The sequence below is a fragment of the Cokeromyces recurvatus genome, assembly GCF_025118155.1.
Source record: "Cokeromyces recurvatus strain NRRL 2243 chromosome Unknown BX663scaffold_10, whole genome shotgun sequence".
In the NCBI taxonomy this organism is placed as follows: domain Eukaryota; kingdom Fungi; phylum Mucoromycota; class Mucoromycetes; order Mucorales; family Mucoraceae; genus Cokeromyces; species Cokeromyces recurvatus.
This window is the reverse complement of record NW_026251396.1, coordinates 621,845-642,500: the sequence shown is the minus strand read 5'-3', so window position 1 is coordinate 642,500 and position 20,656 is coordinate 621,845. Positions and strand designations below refer to the sequence as shown.

At 27.5% G+C, this 20,656-nt stretch overlaps 5 protein-coding genes across 5 annotated transcripts; 2 read left to right on the top strand and 3 right to left on the bottom strand.

The window, feature by feature from the left end:
• Positions 1-34: 34 nt before the first annotated feature.
• On the bottom strand, positions 35-769 carry BX663DRAFT_507248 (WD40-repeat-containing domain protein). Its single transcript, XM_051527305.1, has 2 exons — positions 292-769; positions 35-193 (listed from the first exon to the last, which is right to left on the bottom strand). The coding sequence occupies exons 1-2, from the start codon at positions 723-725 to the stop codon at positions 181-183; spliced, it is 447 nt and encodes a 148-aa protein (XP_051383648.1). The 5' UTR covers positions 726-769; the 3' UTR covers positions 35-180.
• A 2,054-nt stretch (positions 770-2,823) lies between these two features.
• On the top strand, positions 2,824-7,937 carry BX663DRAFT_530788 (uncharacterized protein; the record flags this gene model as incomplete). The annotated part of the gene is made up of 7 exons (XM_051530341.1): positions 2,824-2,827; positions 3,109-3,542; positions 3,619-3,771; position 4,350; positions 5,684-6,115; positions 6,210-6,586; positions 6,762-7,937. The coding sequence occupies 7 exons, from the start codon at positions 2,824-2,826 to the stop codon at positions 7,935-7,937; spliced, it is 2,577 nt and encodes an 858-aa protein (XP_051383647.1).
• Positions 7,938-8,094: 157 nt separating this feature from the next.
• BX663DRAFT_560600 (uncharacterized protein) lies at positions 8,095-10,860 on the bottom strand. Its single transcript, XM_051531899.1, has 3 exons — positions 10,439-10,860; positions 10,024-10,149; positions 8,095-9,948 (listed from the first exon to the last, which is right to left on the bottom strand). The coding sequence occupies exons 1-3, from the start codon at positions 10,553-10,555 to the stop codon at positions 8,167-8,169; spliced, it is 2,025 nt and encodes a 674-aa protein (XP_051383646.1). The 5' UTR covers positions 10,556-10,860; the 3' UTR covers positions 8,095-8,166.
• Positions 10,861-13,016: 2,156 nt separating this feature from the next.
• On the top strand, positions 13,017-15,209 carry BX663DRAFT_507237 (MBOAT, membrane-bound O-acyltransferase family-domain-containing protein). Its single transcript, XM_051527304.1, has 5 exons — positions 13,017-13,218; positions 13,306-13,380; positions 13,442-13,890; positions 13,976-14,776; positions 14,854-15,209. Exons 1-5 carry the CDS (start codon positions 13,101-13,103, stop codon positions 15,112-15,114), a joined length of 1,704 nt encoding a protein of 567 aa, XP_051383645.1. The 5' UTR covers positions 13,017-13,100; the 3' UTR covers positions 15,115-15,209.
• Positions 15,182-16,387, bottom strand: BX663DRAFT_507233 (P-loop containing nucleoside triphosphate hydrolase protein). The gene is made up of 5 exons (XM_051527303.1): positions 16,122-16,387; positions 16,039-16,068; positions 15,894-15,956; positions 15,676-15,806; positions 15,182-15,607 (listed from the first exon to the last, which is right to left on the bottom strand). Exons 1-5 carry the CDS (start codon positions 16,362-16,364, stop codon positions 15,271-15,273), a joined length of 804 nt encoding a protein of 267 aa, XP_051383644.1. The 5' UTR covers positions 16,365-16,387; the 3' UTR covers positions 15,182-15,270.
• Positions 16,388-20,656: the final 4,269 nt, after the last annotated feature.

Genomic DNA, 20,656 nt, shown 5'->3' with positions numbered 1-20,656 from the left:
GTATGTATGTATGTATGTATGTATGTATATAGAAAGGCGAAGCAAGGCAAGGCGAAGCAAGGCAAGACAATGGAAAGAGAGAGAGAGAGAAAGAAAAAAAGAAAAGAAGAGAGGAAAATAAAAAATAAAATAAAAAGAAAAATAAAATAAAAATAAAAAATTATATATACAAATATACATTTATATAAGCATTCTATATTACCTTTTTGTGTTATTTTATTTTATATAAATATTTATATCATGTCTTTTCTTTTTTTTTTTTTTTTTTTTTTTTTTGGTTTACATACATACCTCATGACATCTCCAGTATGATCAGTAAATTCATCTAATTTGACACCAGCATCAATATCCCAGAGCATACAAGTCGTATCTCCACTGGAAGTTAAAATTTGATTATCATTTAAAAATCGACAACAACTAAGATAACCTGTATGACCTGATAATTCTCTTGCTGGCTTTGTGGGAGAATCTCTTGATCTTATGTTGTATATTGAACATACATTATCTAATCCACCTGATGCAACAAAATATCCACTTGGTGAATAAGCACATGTCATCACCCAAGAAGATCGTAAGGGTATCGCATGTAATTTGTGTGTTGAATAAGCATCCCAAACTAATAATTTACCATCTTGTGAAGCTGATACTAAATGACGTTTATCGCCTGCCCAATGCATTGCATATATTTTAGCTAAATGTCCCTTTAATGTACGACGTACTTTCATAGTTAATCTTGGTATTTTTTCTACTTTTTGTGCTACTTGGTAAACTAGGTTATATTTTGCATATAAATATTTATATATATATAAAAAGAGAGAGAGAAGTTGAGTTTATTATCTATATTTTAATAACAATAGTATGTCATTTTACGTGTTGTATCTGATAGACTTTCTTTTTTTTGTTTAATTTTCTCTTTTAATAGTTCAGCATCGCGCCTTGCTGCAGCTGTTCTTTCTGCAATATCTGTTGTATTCAAATTCATTTTTTTTTCTTCTTCTTTTAATCCATTGACTTGGAATTTTTTTAAAAATAAAATAAAAAGAAAGAGAAAATAAAATAAAATAAAAATAAAAGAAAAAGAAAAAGAAAAAGAAAAATAAAAATAAAAATAAAAATAAAAAAAGAAAAAGAAAAGAAAAAGGAAAAAATGGAAAAGTAAAAGAAAACCCAAAGAAAGTTCATAGTCATCGTTTGCACATTATTATTTAATTTTTTTTTTTTTTTTTTTTTTTTTTTTTGAAAGAAGCGCAGTTCGAAATTATGTTTTTTTTTTTTTTTTTTTTTTTTTCAAACAAACAACAGAAAAGAAAGATAAATATGCATACGCAATCTACGCTTTATTATTCAATGAATTTCCCTATAAATACCTCGAGAGGAAAAGTAAACAGTTGAAAAAAAAGGAAAAGAAAAAGGGAAAAGAGGGTCTAGAACGCGTGCTTTCTTATACTTTCCCTCTCTTTTGCTGTTTCTTTTTAAAAGCTTTCAAACACTTGTACTACTTGAAAGAGTATATCAACAAAATTGAATTGTCACACATTTAATTGAATGATAAAATGAGACGTAGTAGAGACCAACAAGTCTTGCTGCTGTACCATTATTTTAAAGTATCAGTTCTATTTTTATTATTATTATTATTATTTTTTTTTTTTTTTTTTTGTTTCAAATGACTGACATAATAGAGTAAACAAATAGTGCAACTCTACTAGTTATGTTTTTCAAATCAATAATAGTCGAGTCGATATGATTGAAGAGAAGGTGATTTTGTTTATAATGAATTACTCCAATATTCTAGATGTAATATTTTTGTGTTTCCCCTTACATGTCAAATTGCTCTAATAATATTAAACTAGTTTTCATATCATAGCTGTAGAAAATAATCAACTTTTTTTTTTCTAGAAATTATAATTCTTTCTAAAGTATAATTTATCTTGTTTGTAAAAAGTTTATTATCAAGTTGGTTAAGAAGTCAATATGAACAATGATTGTATAATTCAACTAAGGAGGGGAGGTTCTTGTATATTAAAACAAGCAACAATGAAATAGTTCATAATCTCTATAAGGCAAGGTGTATATGATAATCATTCATACAATTAAGGAAATAGTGTCTCAGCCTTATTTATATTCATATATAATAGGCTTTTTTGTGTACGACTAATTTCAGTTAATAAATCAAACAACAGAAATACTTACTACATGCATATCTCAAAAGAAGAGAACACATAACAATCTATATCTTTGTGTGTCATAGTTGAAACTACACTTTACAACTTTAATGGTAAGTTATAGAATTCAAGTTCGACTTGTTTTTTTCGAATTTATACAAAGTGTTCATTACGGCTTATTGTACATGATATAACTATAAATCAACAACAATGCATGGATAAGACGAATAGCGGATTATCTACTTGTTTATACATTATCTAGCTTAATATAAATTTATCCTTTATATAAATAAGAACAACAATAATGTATGTATGCCTGCATTTGTCAAAAAAAAAAAAAAAAAAAGAAAAAAGAAATAAGGTTTAACATCTTCTCCTTAAAGTTAGAGAAAGTCAAGGGTTGTGAAGCGTGCTCAAGCCACACAGGTTAGCTTGTCTATGATTAATTAAAGGAGGAGTTTTGGTCTCTCATCTAATTACTACATGATGCATGTCTGTCTTTACTTTCGGGTTATAGCAACCCTTAGACAACTACTGATTAGGATTTCTGTTGAATCTAACTGCTCAAGTTGATTTACTTTCTTTCTCTCTAGAGGAGTAAAGGGTGTTAATGTGGTAATTCAGAATTAATAAAGGAAACTAGACCTGTTCCTTAGGAAAGATGAGTGTAATCTTTGTCCGTACTATTGAAGGAACTCAGTTTAGTACAGCTTCTTTATATTTATATGGATTTAGTCTTTTATGGTTTTTAATAGCCTAAACGGGAAGAGTTATAAGAATGTAAAAAAAAAAAAAAAAAAAAAAAAAAAAAAAAAAAAAAAAAAAAAAAAAAAAAACTACTTTTTAAGGACGGAATTATTAATTCATGTAGAAATAAGCCTTTTATATATTAATGTATGTGTATATTATTCCCTTTTTTTTTTAATTTAAAAAAAAATGAATACAGATTATAATCTATCCTCATCGACATCTTCAAATCTAAATTCTATCCTTACTTCAACAGATAAAGAACATGAATTATTATGGAATAATATGAACACATTTGCTATACCTGATGATCCAGAAGAATCATTAAAACAAGTCGAAACACCTTTATTTCCTACTCTTCAATTTGGACTACCAGCAGAACTCAATCTAGAAGATGTGAGCAATACCACAAAAAACGTCAATCCTGATATAAAAGAAGAAGCAACGGCGTTTAATATATCTTGGGGAGGAGATGATAAACCACCGAGTAAAGTTCATCCTGATTTACATGAACAAGATCAACCTGTTAAATTAACAAGGCCATTACCCAAACCAAGGGGTATAAGGAAATTACCTGAGCCTGAACCAGCACCCGACGGTAGTATTGATGAAGATACATTAAAACGTAGAAAGGTTAAATCAATATGATATATGTATATGTATATATATATGTGTGTATGTGTGTTTTAACATTTTATATCTATATTAGAATACAGATGCAGCAAGAAGATCGCGATTAAAAAAGTTTATTAAAGTAGAACAGCTTGAAAACAAAGTAAATGCTTTACAGACAGAGAATGCGAAACTGACTCTACGTAATGCAGTATTAGAGTCAGAAAAAAGAAGTTTACATGCCAAAGAAGTTGAATATAAAAAAAGGATTAAATATCTAGAAGATATTATAATTTCTCATGACTGGGATTTTGATAACAATAATAATAATATTTAAAAAAAGTTCTCCCTCTGTTGCTGCTGCTGTTTATTTATTACGTAATTCATTCATTCATACAACCAATCATTCCTTTCTACTGACAACCTGTTGTACATATATTCAAATAAACTTTTGTTTCTTCCTGTTTACTACTTGCCATCTTTTTTTTTTTTTTTTTGTCTATTTATATACATATGTATAGTGAAGAAGCATAGTAGATAATATCAATCTAAATGTAATCAATTAAAATACAATCAACCAAAAAACAAGCATTTATTTTATTTTATTTTATTTTATTTTATTTTTATTTTTACTTTTATTTTATTTTTATTTTTATTTTTATTTTTATTTTATTTTTATTTTATTTTTATTTTTATTTTTATTTATTTTTTTGTTGAGCATTATGGAATAATTATCTCCGAATTCCGTGGCAACGCTTACTACTCTTTTATTAGGAACATGACTTGTTCTCATTACATAATATCTGTCACAACAGAGAATTTAATTAGAGTAATTTTATGCAACTCTTAAACCTTATGCTGCCATCGTATTATTTTATAACAAAGGGTCAGATAACCGATGCGTTGTTTTGCCATAGTACCTTCAATTTACATATACACTTGACAACCATTTATTCCTATAGTAACCAATATGATTTAATATAACTAAATCTCTCTCTTTCATTTTCTTTTTTTTTTTCAACAGAAATGTACACTCAGAACTTAATAATAGATTACAAAGACACACGGACTGTCTCAGCTTCAATATGTGAATATTATTATTACTACTACTTTACAATGTAGACAACTTTTTTTTTCTTTTTTTTTTTGCTGTGGTAATATATCCTTCCGATAAATTGAACTCATTCTCTTATTATCATCTTGGTACTCTTTCAAACCAAGTTGGAAATCTTCTTTTTGGCCAAATTCTATCTTACCCTAATAATAATCGTTTATATTAAAAAAAAAAAAGGAGGTACAATTCATTTTAAATATTAAAAAGCAAAGAAATCATATGTTAACTTATTTTAAGCAGTCTCACTTGTTGAATTCTAATAATAAAAGAAGATTTTTTTTTTACAGTATATAAATATATAAGGTAATCACTTTATTTTTATTTTTATTTCTCTTGCTTTGCTTTATTTTACTTTTACCCTTTTTTTTTATTGAAATTTACTACTTTTATCTAACTATTATTGTACAAAATGTCTTTTATTAATTTATATATAAACAAGTCGTGTTTCTTATTTTGTATTTTCATGCTTAAATAATCAAAACAAATCGGAGCACAAAAAAAAATACATTCTTCAGTAGAAAAAAAAGAAATGTGTATATTTATATAAATTAAATATATAAATATAAATATCAGAAAACAATAAAGTTAATTTCGAGTAAACCTTGAAATTCTTTTTTTTATTTATTTATTCTTCTTTTTTTTTATTCTTTTTTTTATTCTTTTTTCGTAATTTCTCTTGACTCTCCATATCTTTGTATCCTATTTACTTTATGTCAAAAAAAAATTTATATCAAAAAAAAAAAATTTTAAAAACTAATAAATAATTATATATAATTTGGTAATGTTAAAACCCAGATCATGTATTTTTTTGGTAACAAAAAAAAAAAAAAAGTAATACACATTACCACCTAAAAATATTTTTTTTTTTTGTGAATATAAAATCTTTTTTTTTCCCTTTCTATCTCTTTTTTTTTTTCTGTTGTATATACATATACATTATATACTACACTTTTTATTTATTTATTTTTTATTTTTATTTTTCATCGTTGTCGTTATATAAAGTAAAATATATATATAAAAAAAAAACCCACAATTTCAATGTCTACAGAAGAAGTGACAGTCAGTTTGTCTAGACTTGCTTTAGCAAAGGCCATCAAAACCCCCGACGCAGGGGAAGGAGAGGCAGAGCCATGGACAAAGAGTATTATTTTTCATCAGGCTCATATTGATAACCAAATGAGAAACTCTATTTTAAATCCTCAACAGGCTCGAAGAGGAGTACCACGACCTTATCCTCAACAACAACAACAACCTCCTCCTCCTCCTATGCATCGTGTTCGATCAGATGAACCTAAACAACAGCAACAGCAACAGCAACAACAACAACAACACCATTATCATCATATGCAACAGCAACAGCAGCAGCAGCAGCAGCATCATCATCTTCAACAACAACAACAACAACAACAACAACAACAACAAAATAAACTCAATTTATCTGCTCCTCAAAGACCTATATCCCAAGCTATCAATTCTCCTAGTAATTCAAGAATGCCTTCGGGAAATTTAGGTAATAATAATTTCGAATTTACAATTTTTTTTTTATATTGATAAGCTTATCATTTTTATATTAGTCAATTCTACTTCTAGAAAGGGTCGTCGATTTATACCTAGTGATGATGAAGAAGAAGAAGATGACGACGACGACGACGATGACGACGATGATGAAGAAGAAGAAGAAGAAGAAAAAGAAGAGGAGGAGGAGGAGAATGAAAAAGAAGACCAAGTTAATAAACAACAAGAGGAAGACATGAAAAAGAAAAAGGATGATTTAATTATAAATAAACCTGCAATCATAAATCACAAGATAAATATCAACAAATCAAATGATACCAATTTTAATGATAAGAAAGGTAAAACGATAAGCCGTTTACCACAACCAAGTGATGATGAAGATGAAGACGAAGAGGAGGATGATGATGACGACGACGATGATGATGAAACAGAACAAGTATCTGTGGATAATCACGAATATATCCATGGTAATAAAATTCGAAAAAAAAAGTTTTCTATGGTGATAAGGAAAGGGAAAAAAGGGGGGATACACACATACAAAAAAAAAAAAAAAAAAAGAACGAGCGACTCATTTTTTTTCCCCTTTAATAAATGAATGAATAGAAATACAGAGTCAACAAGAGGCTTATACTCAAAGAATATCCACTTTAAGACGACTTGAACGTGGACCAAGTGCTCATAGAAGAACAAGGTCAACAAATGATTTAGCGGCATTACCAGTTACGGAGATATGTGTCGAACCTAGTCCTGTTACTGTACCCAATAAATTAGGATCTATTGAACAATGGCGTAGAAGTGTATTAGAAGCAGAAAAGAGTAGAGCTAGCTCTGGTTCAATGTCAAATGAATCTTTTACTGAAGATGATACATTCTCTAATCTAATGGAGGAACCTCTTGATCTTTCTATGGCACCCAACTATCCTACACAAAGACAGCCAAATAATAAGTTGTATCATAGTTTACCTTCTCGTAATAGAAGATCTACTATTGGAGAACTGGATATGTTTTATATTCAACAACAACAGCAACAGCAACAGCAACAGCAACAATTATATAATATGCAATTACAACAGGCTTTACAATTACAACAAGCACAACAAATGGTACAAATGCAACAATATCAACAAGCTATTCAATTGCAACAACAACAACAACAACAATTGTATAACAGTCGAAATTCATTTTATGATACCCATAATATCAGTAACAATAATAATGCGAATAATCGAAAGAGTGTCTCTGGGATGGATTTAATGATTCAAATTGAACAAGAAAAGGCTGCCATTCGTAAAACAAATAAAAAGAAGATGCCTGATCCTTCAAAGGCTAAATTAGATGATGGTCTCCTAAGTCAAGTACCTGAACAAGGACAACATAATATTAATTTTCAACATCATGTCCTTAAACAACAGCAATTAACAAGGGCAAGTAAAAGTGACTATTATCTTTCACAGGGCAATAGCAATAATAAATATCGTTCATCCTCATCATTATCGAATAGACCTCCTAGTACCGCAATGATGCATTCCTCCAACCATAGAAGATCACAAATGATTCGTAGTGAAAGTTCGCCTATACCTACTTTAAGTATGTCCACTCCAATTAACCCAGCTTATTTAATACCTCCTCCTCAATCTCAATCTATGATCATGCTTCCACAGCAACAACAACAACAACAACAAATAGGTATGTTGAATCCTGCTAATAGATCTTCACATTATCTAGCAGTACCCTTTAATAATAATATGAAAAGACAAAGTACTTTTTCCAGTTACAATCAATTCTAACTAGAGATTGTGTTATTAATAATAAAAATAATAAAGATACTTAAAATAAATGTATATAAATGTATATATGTATTTATATATTTATATGTGTATATTAGTATTATTATTACGTAATAGATAATTTTATTATAATTATTATTATTATTATTATTATTATTGACTATTTATTTCTATTTATTATTTATTACTATTTATTATTTTTATTTATTATTACTGTTATTATTATTCTTTAATATGACTGTCTTGAATGCTTTTGATGAATTCTAGGTGAATCAGATATCTGTATGGCATTTGATAATGGGTGACGATAGATAGGAAGTAATGTATTAGTTGCAGCAAGAGAGAGTGAACGAGAAGAAGGTGATGATGAAGGGTGAATAAATAAATCTTCTTGAAAAGTTAAATGATTAGATTGAATTGAGGGTAACATGTATCTTGTTGCTATTTTATTTGGTTGCTGTGATGTTGTCATGGAATAAAGTGCGGCATTATTGGCTGATAAATGTTGCGTGATATTATTATTATTATTATTATTATTAGGGTTATTAGGGTTATTAGTATTAGGGTTATCTTGATGTAATATAGTAGGGTTATTATTAGTGTTATTAGTGTTATTGTTGCTATTATCGTTATTATTGTTTATGTTGTTAGTTGTTGTTGTTGTTGTTGATGATTCAATGCTATTTTGAAGCATGGGCGGAGAAGAGAATTGTTGTTGTTGTTGTTGTTGTTGGTCATATGGAAAAGAGATACTACTACTACTACTACTACCAGATGTGTTAAAATTAGGCGTATTTGGTGAGGGACTAGTAGAGATGTTAACATTAGCGGCGGCGGCGGCGGCGGCGGCAGCAGCAGCAGCAGCAGCAGCAGCAGCATAATTAGGTTGAAATGAAGGATTTACATAATTTGTTAAAGATGAAGTGTCAATAGTAGCCATATTATGATTATTATCGTATGAAAAAACAAATGCTGAAGGTGAGATTTGATCAGAAGAGATGGGAACTGAGTTCGATGTAGGGTTGATATTGTTATCATGTTGACTACTGTGATCAAATGGTGATGGTATAATAGAATGATGATGTACTGCTATTTCAGGAATTATTTTTTGACTTTCATCCGTGAAATAAATAGGCCTGTCCTTTCCCTTTTTAGCTATTTTCCTCGCACGTTGTTGTTGCTGATCATCATCTTCTTCAGATGCTAGTAAGCGTGTCTTTTGTTGGTGAATTTTTAAATGTTGAACTTCATATACTTGTCGTAAACTATGCATTTTGATAAAATAGAACTTTTTAGGTATCTCTAGAGTGATGAATCCTTTTGGCGCGGCAGTTATTATTTCATCTGCTAATTTTAAATGATTTGATTTTAGAGTAGTTGAAGATAGTTGTTGACCATAAGATTCATGATTGCTATTATCATTTTCGGAATCTTCTTCACTGTTCTCTTCATCTTTTAAAATAAAGGGTTCAGGAAAGGTATTGGAGTCAATTTGAGCCGATTCACAAATAGATTGAAAAAGCACGACCAATTCCTGTTTGACAAATTGAAATAATTCTTCATTTCCAGCCGTGATCATACAGACTTTACTCCAGATGGTATCCAATTCAAGAGCTCTTGCCATGGATTCTTTTACTTTCATTCTTTGACGTTCTTCAGAAATTCGATTATAAAAACGACGTTCGTTCCATTGTAAATCGGGAAAACGTTCTTGTACTTGCATTCGAATATCTTGTGTTGTCATTCGTTGTCGAGTAAGTTCTGATATAAATTCTGTCACTTCTTTAGGCCAAGATCGGTCAACGTCTTCAGGTCGCATCAGTTCATGATTATGTTTATCAGCATGAGGATTCATGGACTTTCTAAATTCCCATTTCTTATCTTCATTCTCAAACAAGACAACACGCCAACGACAATCACATCTCTTGGAAGGTCTTTTCCTTTGAGGTTTAATTTTAGGATTTCTTTGAGAATCAGCTAGACCTTCTCGAGAACAATAGACATAAATACTCTATATATGATAAAATTCATTAATAACAATCATAATAAAAGAGGATGGTATTAATGTAACATCATTTTTATTTACTCTATGAGTACTCGCTTCTTGTTTGATGGTAAATCCAAACTTGGCACATATGTCTCTACAATTCTGAATGGCAACGATGCTATTATCATAAGTAGGTCCAATTAATTGATGGTAAAGAGGTTCAAGCTATTATTTTATGGATATTATTATTATTAAATAAAAAAGAAAGAAAAAGGAAAAGAATTAAAAAAATAAATAAATGAATGAATAAAAAAATAAAAAAATAAAAAAATAAAAAAATAAAAAAATAAAAAAAATAAAAAATAAAAAAATAAAAAAATAAAAAAATAAAAAAATAAAAAATAAAAAAATAAAAAAATAAAAAAATAAAAAAATAAAAAAATAAAAAAATAAAAAAATAAAAAAATAAAAAAATAAAAATAAAAAATAAAAAAATAAAAAAAATATGAATTACCAATTTTGCTTGTTCTTGCTGCATCTCAGCAGACAATAAAAATTGTTGGTGTTGTTGTTGAACTTTGAAGTTGGGAGTAAGTTGATTGTTATTATTGATTTGTGCTGATGCCAACATTCTTTTTTAGTTGTAATGATGATTGAATTGACAATGAGGAATTTAATATATTAAACTGAAAAGTAAAAAAAAAGGAGAGGACAAGTTGTGTATATAATAATGATAATGATTTAGTTGATCCAAGCAATTTTTCTGTCCCTGATCTGTATTTACTTTACTATTTTTCTCGTATAGAGAATACTTTATAAATACACGAATACTAGAAAGAGAAAAAAAAATATATGAAAAAAAAAGAGGGAAAAAAGGTTACTGTTCTAGTTTTATTATTACAATACAATTTATTTATTTATGCTTTTTTATTATTTATACCAAATCTTGTTATAATATTAATACTTTTTTTTTTTTTTTCAAAATAAAATGAAACATTACCAATAGTAAATAGAGGTGAAAGGTCTTAACCCTGTGTTACAATATTTGTTCTCTCTAAAATAACTATATTTACTCCCCCAAATAGATAATTGTTCTTGAATGACAGCTTTCATGTATTATCCTAAGCAACTTTAATATCACGTGTATTTCACTTGTGTATCTATTTTAAATCATATTAGCATGTAGACCGAGTAGCAGATAAATACCGAGTAAATGAATATGTGAGGGTGTGTGTGTGTGTGTGTGGCTTCAATATAATAAAAACTTTAATTTATATGTATAAAAAAAAGAGGTTTTGCATTATTTTAATTATTTTGTTTATAAGAATGGTAATTTTTATGCAGACAAATTCCAGTCTAGTACAACACGTTAAAAGATCATACCTTTTTTATTAATCTTTAGTTATGATAGTATACAAAATGAATTTCTAAAAAAACTTTTCAAACATAAAATTCTGTCTTTTAAAAAAAAAAAAAAAAAAATACATAAAAAAAAGTGAGAAAAACAAAAATAACTGGACCCTGAATTATCTATCGCTTTATCTCTCTTTTCTCTCTTTTCCTTTTCCTTTTTTTTTTTTTTTTTTTAAACAAGTAATGCTTATTGGATCTACAGTAAAAGAAAAGGTCTTTTCCCATCCCCCCTTTTTTTCTTTTTCTTTTTTAAAAAAAAAGGAAATATGAAACATACATTTATATATAATTTTTTGGCTACATTATATTGAAACATGCATATATTATTTTCATCTAAACAACATGAAAGACTTGCATTTTCTTTCTAAATAATCAACGTTTATATATTAGATAGAGATAATTTGGATATTACTTTTAAAAAAGACAATAAATTGATATACGCATAATCTATAACATGTCTTTTTTTTTTTACTAAATTTAAATTTGAAGTCCTTTTAAAACTACTAATGAGGATATACAAAAGACAAATGATGGTATGGTAATTATAAAAATAACAAAAAGCTTATCATTCATAAGCTTAATTGATTAATATATCATGTATACAATACAAAGGAATACTTTTTTTTTATTAAAATAAAATAAAATATTAAATGAGCTCGATATAATATTTAGTACGGATAGTATTTAATAAATAAATATGTGTATATGAATAGACGAATAAAGAGGAGGTGGGGGGAGAGAGAGAGAGAAGTCTTCACATATAAAATTCCCTCATTGTATTTTAACAAAAGTGCGGGGGGGAGGGTATATGTAAAGAAATGGTACAGGTGTTCTATTCATTAATGGGTAGATAGAATATGTAGAATTAGACCCTTGCTTTAGATATATTTGATGCATATACCCACTCTACTCTGAAATATAGTATGTGAAATATTATGTAATAATGATTGGTTTATAAGCACTTGCATTTATTTGTAATATGCTATTACCAAATTTGGCGAGAGGCAAAAAAAAAAAAAACTAAAAATAGTTATTGAATACATTTTATTGGAAAATTACAATTTTATATTAGACACGTTTAATAAAATTCAGGAACTAACTTTTATAATATATTTTCATTTTATTTCTTTTTGTGGAGGTATCTTATTACACATTAACAATTTCAAATCAAAGAAAAGACGAAGATATATTTATGTACACTTTAGAAATAAACTTAATAACAATTTTAATGCATGCTTGCTTTAGAGGCGAGATGAGATAAAGTTAAAGTAAAGTAGAAGAAGTAGTAGTTGGTTGGTTGGTTAGTTAGTTAGTTAGTTAGTAGCTAGTTAGCTAGTAGTTAGTAGTTAGTTAGTTAGTAGTTAGTAGTTAGTTAGTTAGAAGTTAGTTAGTTAGAAGTTAATAGTTAGTAGTTAGTAAGTGGGGGATTGGGGTGGAAATTAATTTAAAATAAATGAATAAAATCATATGCAAAATTCTACTCTATGGAATCCAATATTCTTCTAATTTGCTTTTAATGAGGAAGGCTGATCAATATGTAAAGTTAATTTCTGAAATTAAAACACGTTGATTCTAATTGCTATTTTACTTCCTCCCCCCCCCAATTTATCATGTTGTTTACTCCTGTGATTTAATTTAATTTTTGATCCGCTCTTTTATTTTATTTTATTAGCTTATTTATTATCATTATATTTCCACTATAATAATAAAAATAAAATAATAATAAAAATAAGAATACTAATAATAAGAATAAGAATAATCAAATGCCAATGATCGAATTACATAAGTTAAGAAATGATTTACCTTTAAACACAAATTCAGTCATGGTCAATGAATCATCTACATCTACATCTACTACATCATCACGATGGAATACAAAAGGTATATTTACTTCCTCATCAAGATTACCAACTATCTCTTCTTTTATTTTTAAATCATACCTTGTATTTTTTATCCTTATTGTTATAGAGTTTTATTTATATTATGTGGTTATAGCTTTAGTAGTTCCATACATGTTTTATATTACTTATGGACTGAGTAAAAGTAAGATATACCTAGAACCATCTAAATACCAATTATCATTAAAATCATATTATTTATATAGTGGATCATCCAAACTATCATCTATACAGTCATCTTTTATCAGAGGGTTGGATATTCAATAGAAAAGTGGATAATAGTGACTTGCAATATGCTCAATTTCGTAATCATCTTCCTTTACTATTCGTATTAGCCTTCTTCTATCTTCTTCTAAGTCGACTCTATCATCATGTTTTAATAAAAAAGCAAAAGAGACAGACAAACAGCGATAGTTCAGTAAGGTTAAAGGCTAGTTTTCATGTACTGACTTCGCTTATCATTCTCACTGCTTTACACGGTACAAGTTTGATTAAAATATGGATCATCATTACAACGAGTTATTTATTGGGTCGTCTGGGTCATGACACGAAATGGAACCCCTTTTTAACTTGGCTATTTAATTTACTGATCTTGTTCTTAAATGAGTATTTTGGTGGTTATTCGTTTAAATCTATGATTGCATCTCCTTTCATGGTAAATAAATAGATAGTTAACAAAGGAGATGTTCTTTTTCTTCTTCTTTTTCTTCTCCTTATTAACTGAATAACACCATCATTAGGATCAATATCAAGGCTTGTTACCAAGATGGCATGTATTTTTCAACTTTACTATACTTCGACTTATTTCATATAATATGGATTATTATTGGAAACACAACAATTTGAATAAGCATCATGATCCTTATGAAGAAGAACCAACCGATAAGGATCGTATTCAAATACCTTGTGTCTTACAAGATTATAATTATCTTAATTTCTTGTCTTATATCCTTTACTTACCTCTCTATTTATGTGGTCCTATCATTACTTTTAATGATTTTATTTCTCAGTTACGTTTTCCATCTTCAAAGGTCACACCTCGATTTATCTTTACATATGCCTTGCGTCTTGCTTTTGTTATTCTACTTATGGAACTGACTCTTCACTATCTTTATGTCGTAGCTATCTCAAAGGCACAAGCTTGGAATGAGGCTCACAACTCTCCTCTCGAATTATGCATGATTGGTTATTTTAATCTTGTTATCATCTGGATGAAGCTTTTGATACCATGGAGGTTTTTTAGACTCTGGGCTTTAGGGGATGGCATCTATACAGAAGAAAATATGATTCGATGTGTCAGTAATAACTTTTCAGGTCAACGATTTTGGAAAAGCTGGCATAGAAGCTTCAACCGCTGGACGATTCGATATATTTATCTACCTCTAGGTGGTTCTCATTATATTACCTTGAATATATGGATTGTCTTTACATTTGTCGCTCTTTGGCATGATATAGAATTAAAATTACTTGCTTGGGGTTGGCTCATCTGTTTATTTCTGCTACCTGAAATAATTGGAACTCGATTATTTACATATAAAAAGGTATTTTATATAAATATATATATACATATAATAGATAGAGTAGTTTTGATTCACTCTTCTTTATAAAAAAAAATAAGTTTGGTAGCACTTTTTATTATAGATTTGTATGTGGAATAGGTGCTGTATGTAATATAGGGATGATGATGATTGCTAATCTAGTTGGATTTTGTCTTGGAGTAGATGGTATGAAAACTATGCTAAAACAAATCTTTAATAATTCAATGGATGGATTCGTCTTTTTGATTTCAGTTATTTTTTGTCTTTATACTGCAGTACAAATCATGTTTGAAATAAGGGAATCTGAAAAGAGAAGAGGTGATCCAAAATGGCTTATGTAATGTAAAAGAAAAAACTAACACTACTACTACTACTACCACTACTACTACTACTTCTTAAGAATAATATGCATACGTAATTTATCCATATTACTACATTCTTCCTTTCAATATATACACACATACATACTTTTATTTATTATGAATAATAAAAAGGAGTTAACGAGGTCGTACAGTAATGCCAGTTGCTTCAATAATAGCCCATTTTACTTTAATTATCTCATCTTCTATAAGATTATTTTCAAGATGAGTTCGTGTTGATGACTTTTTTCGTTTACCCGTTGATAATAGTTGTGGATAACAGCAGATAGCATTCTCTAAAAGATACTTTTCTATATTTGATTTTAATTCTGTAAATTTCTCATTTGAAAGTCGATCTCTTTTCGTTAAAATAACTTGATAAGATAAAGCATGCTGATCTAAATAACGTATCAACTGTTTATCTGTTTCTTTTAATCCTGCTACTGGATCAATGAGCATAAATAATCGTTTTAATCTGTTCATAAATGCAATCAATATCAAAGTCTTTTATATATGTATATATATATATCCATACTACTTTACTGTTGACGACTGGATAAATAATCTAATATTAAATTCCCCCATTCTTCTTTTGACCTAAACCCATAACCTGGCATATCAACAAAGGTAACTTGATTCCCAACATCAAAAAAATTTAATAATCGAGTATGGCCCTATCAGAATAACAGTCAATATAGACATGTATATAGTAATTGTTTAGTCTCATCCATTCTTTTCGTGTGTTTCCTTATATACTTTACTGGTTTACTAGACGTTTTGACCAACTTACTATTGTTCGTTAAGGTATTAATTAAGGTTGATTTCTATTCTTTTTTTTTTTTTTTTTTTTTTTTTTGGATTCGAGTCAGTTCAAGTCTAATTTTTAATTTATATAAAATACTTTACACCAACATTACTTCTTCCAACAAAGGCAACCTATTCGTAATCAATTAAATAATCTATTCAATCAAGTCTATAAATGGCTTTACCTCGGGATGAGTTGAATTAGGAGCTTGATCTATACTAGATATACTTTTAATAAAATTGACAGGTCTTGCAAAAAGCAGATTAGCATCTGCAACTTGATTAGATGAAAGAGATGGAGGATCAGGAAATGCAACAAGCTTAAAGGATTTATTATTGGTAGTTTCCAAGTGTTTAATGGCTGATCTTGCATGCAATTGGCATGTGGTATGAATGCCTTTTTTTAAGACAGGGGATATTATTAACATTTATAAAGAAAAGTGGAGAATAATTATTTATTTTATTTTTTTTTGATATTCATAAAAAAAATATTGCAGAGGCCAATTTGAAGTTTTGTCCCAATAATTATCATGTAAAAAGAGATATTAACAATCAAAAATTGAAGCTATAATAATCTATTTGCCCTAGTAAAGTAGTCATTCTACACAACATATAGAAGATATAGATCTGCCAAAATTGTAATTAAGCACCTTCAACAGGTAACTTGAGTATATAATGAGTATGTTAATTATGCAGTAGCGTGTCTCTCTCTCTCTCTCTTTCAAGCGCATTAACTAAGAAGTTCTATTATGATTAAAGATAAAGGAAAAGCAGACTGCCATACAGTAAAAATGTAAATATTTAATAAAAAATGGTATACACATTTGCTTATACATATTTGATATCTATCCCTTTATTTTAAGTTTCCCCTGAAATGTTGACTTGACTAAAGATCTTATTATAAAAATGTATAAACATATATATTATTCTTGCTGAATTAGACTATAAACAAAAGGAATAATAATAATAATTAAAAGAGATTTGTGTATATTTTTTTTAAGGAGTAATTGTTGGTATCACGTTTGTTTACTATGTTTATTATGATAACGATTAGTGTGCTATTAAGATTATCCAATTAGATTCATCACAGAGATTGTGACGCCTTTTTATGACAGTTTAAAGCATATGATAACGGATCAAAAAAAAACTATAAAAGGAGGTCATTTTCATGCCCAAACTTGCTTTTTTTTCTCTTTATATAATCCTTTTCTTTCATTTGTTGGCTTGTAAAAGGGCTGATGAGTGATTTTTTGGGATGGCTTCATAGCTTAGTTAGTATTTTGTATGCTTTCTTTCTGGATTATGCTCACCTCTCCAATGTATTCTAATAACGATGTAAACCATCATTGATAAACATTACGAGTACCTCCGGGATAAGTATATGGGATACTGCGACGTTATGGGGCCCATTTTTTTTTATTTATATATTTACATAGCAGATTTTATTATAAATGAAAAAAAAAACCGATATAAATATAAATATTACGCGTATAAATAGCACGTAAATAATATCTCACTGTAGACATTTTTATTTTTTTTTTATTTTTTTTTTTTTTTTTTTTTTTTTTTTGCTTATTTATAGTTCTACAAGGAAAGACTTTATCATGTCATTAATAGTAGATTAAATAGATTACTATGATTGCAGTTAAAAACAGTGTTCTTGAGTTGACTTTTTTGACATACAGAAAATATACCCTAAACTATCGACAAAGCTTAATATCATTTGTAGTTGGATATATTATTCTTTTTTAAGTACTGTCTATCTATGCTGCTTTTCGCCTCTACTCATATCACAAGTACTTTGTTTCTATTTCTGAATTATGTTTTCTTAATATTACTAGGCCAAGTTTTAATAATAACCTTCTTTACATTTTAAATATAGTTGTATCACTTATGCCTATTATGCCCCCTTTTTTTAATCTAATAAATAAATACAAGAAAAGATATTAAATTAAAAGAAGGAAAGAGTATGCTTTTTATTACAAGTTGAAATAAATAAAAGAATACTACAATAGTGAAATGTGACGCCAAACAAATATAAATAAGAAAAGTCTTTGAAAGAAGGCAAAGCAAAGCCAAAAAAAAAAAGTTTTTATATCTAATTAATAACTAAACTTTACTTTTATATAGTATACTTCTATGTTTCGTAATGATATTGTATTTCCTCTGTTACAAGTGAAATTTAAAACATGTAATTTATTGAATTCACTTTACCCTTTATATACAGTTTAGCCCGAAATATAATAAACAAATTTAATCTTCAAGAAGACTAAATGATGGTTTTTATTGTTGATATATCAAGACTGTAAAAAGAAAGTTTGGCACATATTTTATCTTAAAGCAAAGCTCAAACATGATTCATTGTCCAACTTTTTCAAGCTTGCTTATATGAGTACTACACATATAAAAAAATACATATCAAGATACTTCTAAACGAATTAAGTTCACTTTGTTACTTTACATAAACATTGTTATTTGAACTTGCTGGATTGTGCATTCAAATTTTCTACTATCTATATTGATCAATTTATAAAAACTATATGCTATAGTATGCTTATAAGTGAAACTATAATAATTGATAAAAAAAATGCTTTAACAATAATATAAAAAACTACTAAACATGATATACAAATATAATAAAATATAGAAAATATAATACTTTTCTTTATAAGTCATATTAGTTATAACGGCTTCATATCTATTTTTTTTTTATTTTTTACTAACTATACGCTTTTTATATTATAAATAAAAACTATCATGTCTTTGTATTCGTGATAATTCGTCCACTTTATTGTCTAAGGGCTTTAAAAAAATATTTACTAGTTGTATTATATTCACGAATAATAATATTAAAGAAGAAACTTTTAATTATAATTATTCTACTTTTTTTTTTCTTTTTTTTTTTTTTTTTTTTTTTTTTTTTTTTTTTTTTTTTTACCAAGAGCTTATCTAAAGTCATACTACTTTCGAGAACGAACGGCTTGTAATATAGAATTGATTCTTGTATAAATGGCAGTATTACGCTTATAAATAAAAGGCATTTAACCTAGTTTCTATAAATATATTTTTCATGTAACAGATTACATTTACTAAATCTTTAAAGAATAGCGTCATCGGTTTGTTTCAACTATATAGGTTTTCTTCTGTAAAATGACAGCCTACATTTGCTGCTTCAAAAGAATCTATTTTTTTATAAAGTATATCGATCTTTTTCTAACAATGTTCATGATAATTTATCTTGGAATATATATCACATTGATTATTGTACTTTTTTTTTTCTTCTTTTATTATTGAAATCTTATGACATAGAAAGAAGAAAAAAAAACAATTATTACATAACATCGTAAATACATATTCATAGATAAAGCAATAATTATGATTTAGTATACATTAGTTGCAAGGAAATAATACATAAAAAGAAGTTTTTGTACAGAATAAACAGTCTATGTCACTTAGATATATATCTACATGCATAATAATATACATATTTATACACGTAATATTTATATTTATATCGGTTTTTTTTTCCATTTATAATAAAATCTGCTATATAAATATATAAATAATAAAAAAAATGGGCCCCATAACGTCGCAGTGTTCCATATACTTATCCCGGAGGTACTCGTAATGTTTATCAATGATGGTTTACATCGTTTTTAGAATACATTGGAGAGGTGAGCATAATCCAGAAAGAAAGCATACAAAATACTAACTAAACTATGAAGCCATCCCAAAAAATCACTCATCAGCCCTTTTACAAGCCAACAAATGAAAAAAAAGGATTATATAAAGAGAAAAAAAAGCAAGTTTGGGCATGAAAATGACCTCCTTTTATAGTTTTTTTTTTTGATCCGTTATCATATGCTTTAAACTGTCATAAAAAGGCGTCACAATCTCTGTGATGAATCTAATTGGATAATCTTAATAGCACACTAATCGTTATCATAATAAACATAGTAAACAAACGTGATACCAACAATTACTCCTTCTCCTTAAAAAAATATCTCTTTTAATTATTATTATTATTGTTTTCCCTTTCTTAGATTCCTTTTGGTTACTTTTTTTTTGTTTATAGTCTAAATACAAGAATGATCTTCCCTAGTTAAAAGCTATTTTTTTTTATAAGGATTACTGAAGTTTTTATATAATTAATATAAAAAAAAACTTTTATAAGAGAGTAGAAAAAGTATTAAAAAACACACACTTTATGTCTGTCAAATATGCTCTTGTATACAAATCCAAAACTTCCATTTAATTAGTAATTTTTCTTGATTATTAATGATATGAAAGCTAAAAGTTAATAAATTATTTAGAAAATCTTGATTTAGTGTCACTGATCATTTACTTCAATTTATTATGCTTACTAATACAATAATCACTATTGTATCCTTTTAGACCCTTTTGGCTTTATTTCATTTTTATTTCCTTAAAAAATAAAAACTACATACTGTACAATCTAAAAATTTATATGCTTGAATAGGGTTGTTTTTTACTTATCAGTTTTATTAAAATGGTTTGTTTAAATTATTCGATATAAAAACAATAAAACTTTTTGATCTGATTTCTTAATCCAATAAAATCCTATCTTTATTTTGTGCTTTAAAATTTAGATCCAATAAAATAATAATGTTAATAAAATATTTTTTTTTTATCTATTTATTTATTTATTTATTTATTTATTTTTTTTTTTCTTTCATTTATTGACTCATCCTACATTAAC

Coding starts and splice junctions, on each gene's coding strand:
- BX663DRAFT_507248 (XM_051527305.1), bottom strand. CDS start 725: ATGAAAGTACGTCGTACATTAAAGGGACATTTAGCTAAAATATATGCA.
- BX663DRAFT_560600 (XM_051531899.1), bottom strand. CDS start 10,555: ATGTTGGCATCAGCACAAATCAATAATAACAATCAACTTACTCCCAAC. Junction 10,150..10,438: donor AGCAAGAACAAGCAAAATTG/GTAATTCATATT, acceptor ATAAAATAATAG/CTTGAACCTCTTTACCATCA. Junction 9,949..10,023: donor AAGAAGCGAGTACTCATAGA/GTAAATAAAAAT, acceptor TATCATATATAG/AGTATTTATGTCTATTGTTC.
- BX663DRAFT_507237 (XM_051527304.1), top strand. CDS start 13,101: ATGCCAATGATCGAATTACATAAGTTAAGAAATGATTTACCTTTAAAC. Junction 13,219..13,305: donor ATCACGATGGAATACAAAAG/GTATATTTACTT, acceptor TTATTGTTATAG/AGTTTTATTTATATTATGTG. Junction 13,891..13,975: donor TGATTGCATCTCCTTTCATG/GTAAATAAATAG, acceptor CACCATCATTAG/GATCAATATCAAGGCTTGTT.
- BX663DRAFT_507233 (XM_051527303.1), bottom strand. CDS start 16,364: ATGTTAATAATATCCCCTGTCTTAAAAAAAGGCATTCATACCACATGC. Junction 15,957..16,038: donor TTGGAAGAAGTAATGTTGGT/GTAAAGTATTTT, acceptor AAAAAAGAATAG/AAATCAACCTTAATTAATAC. Junction 15,807..15,893: donor TCAAAACGTCTAGTAAACCA/GTAAAGTATATA, acceptor TTATTCTGATAG/GGCCATACTCGATTATTAAA.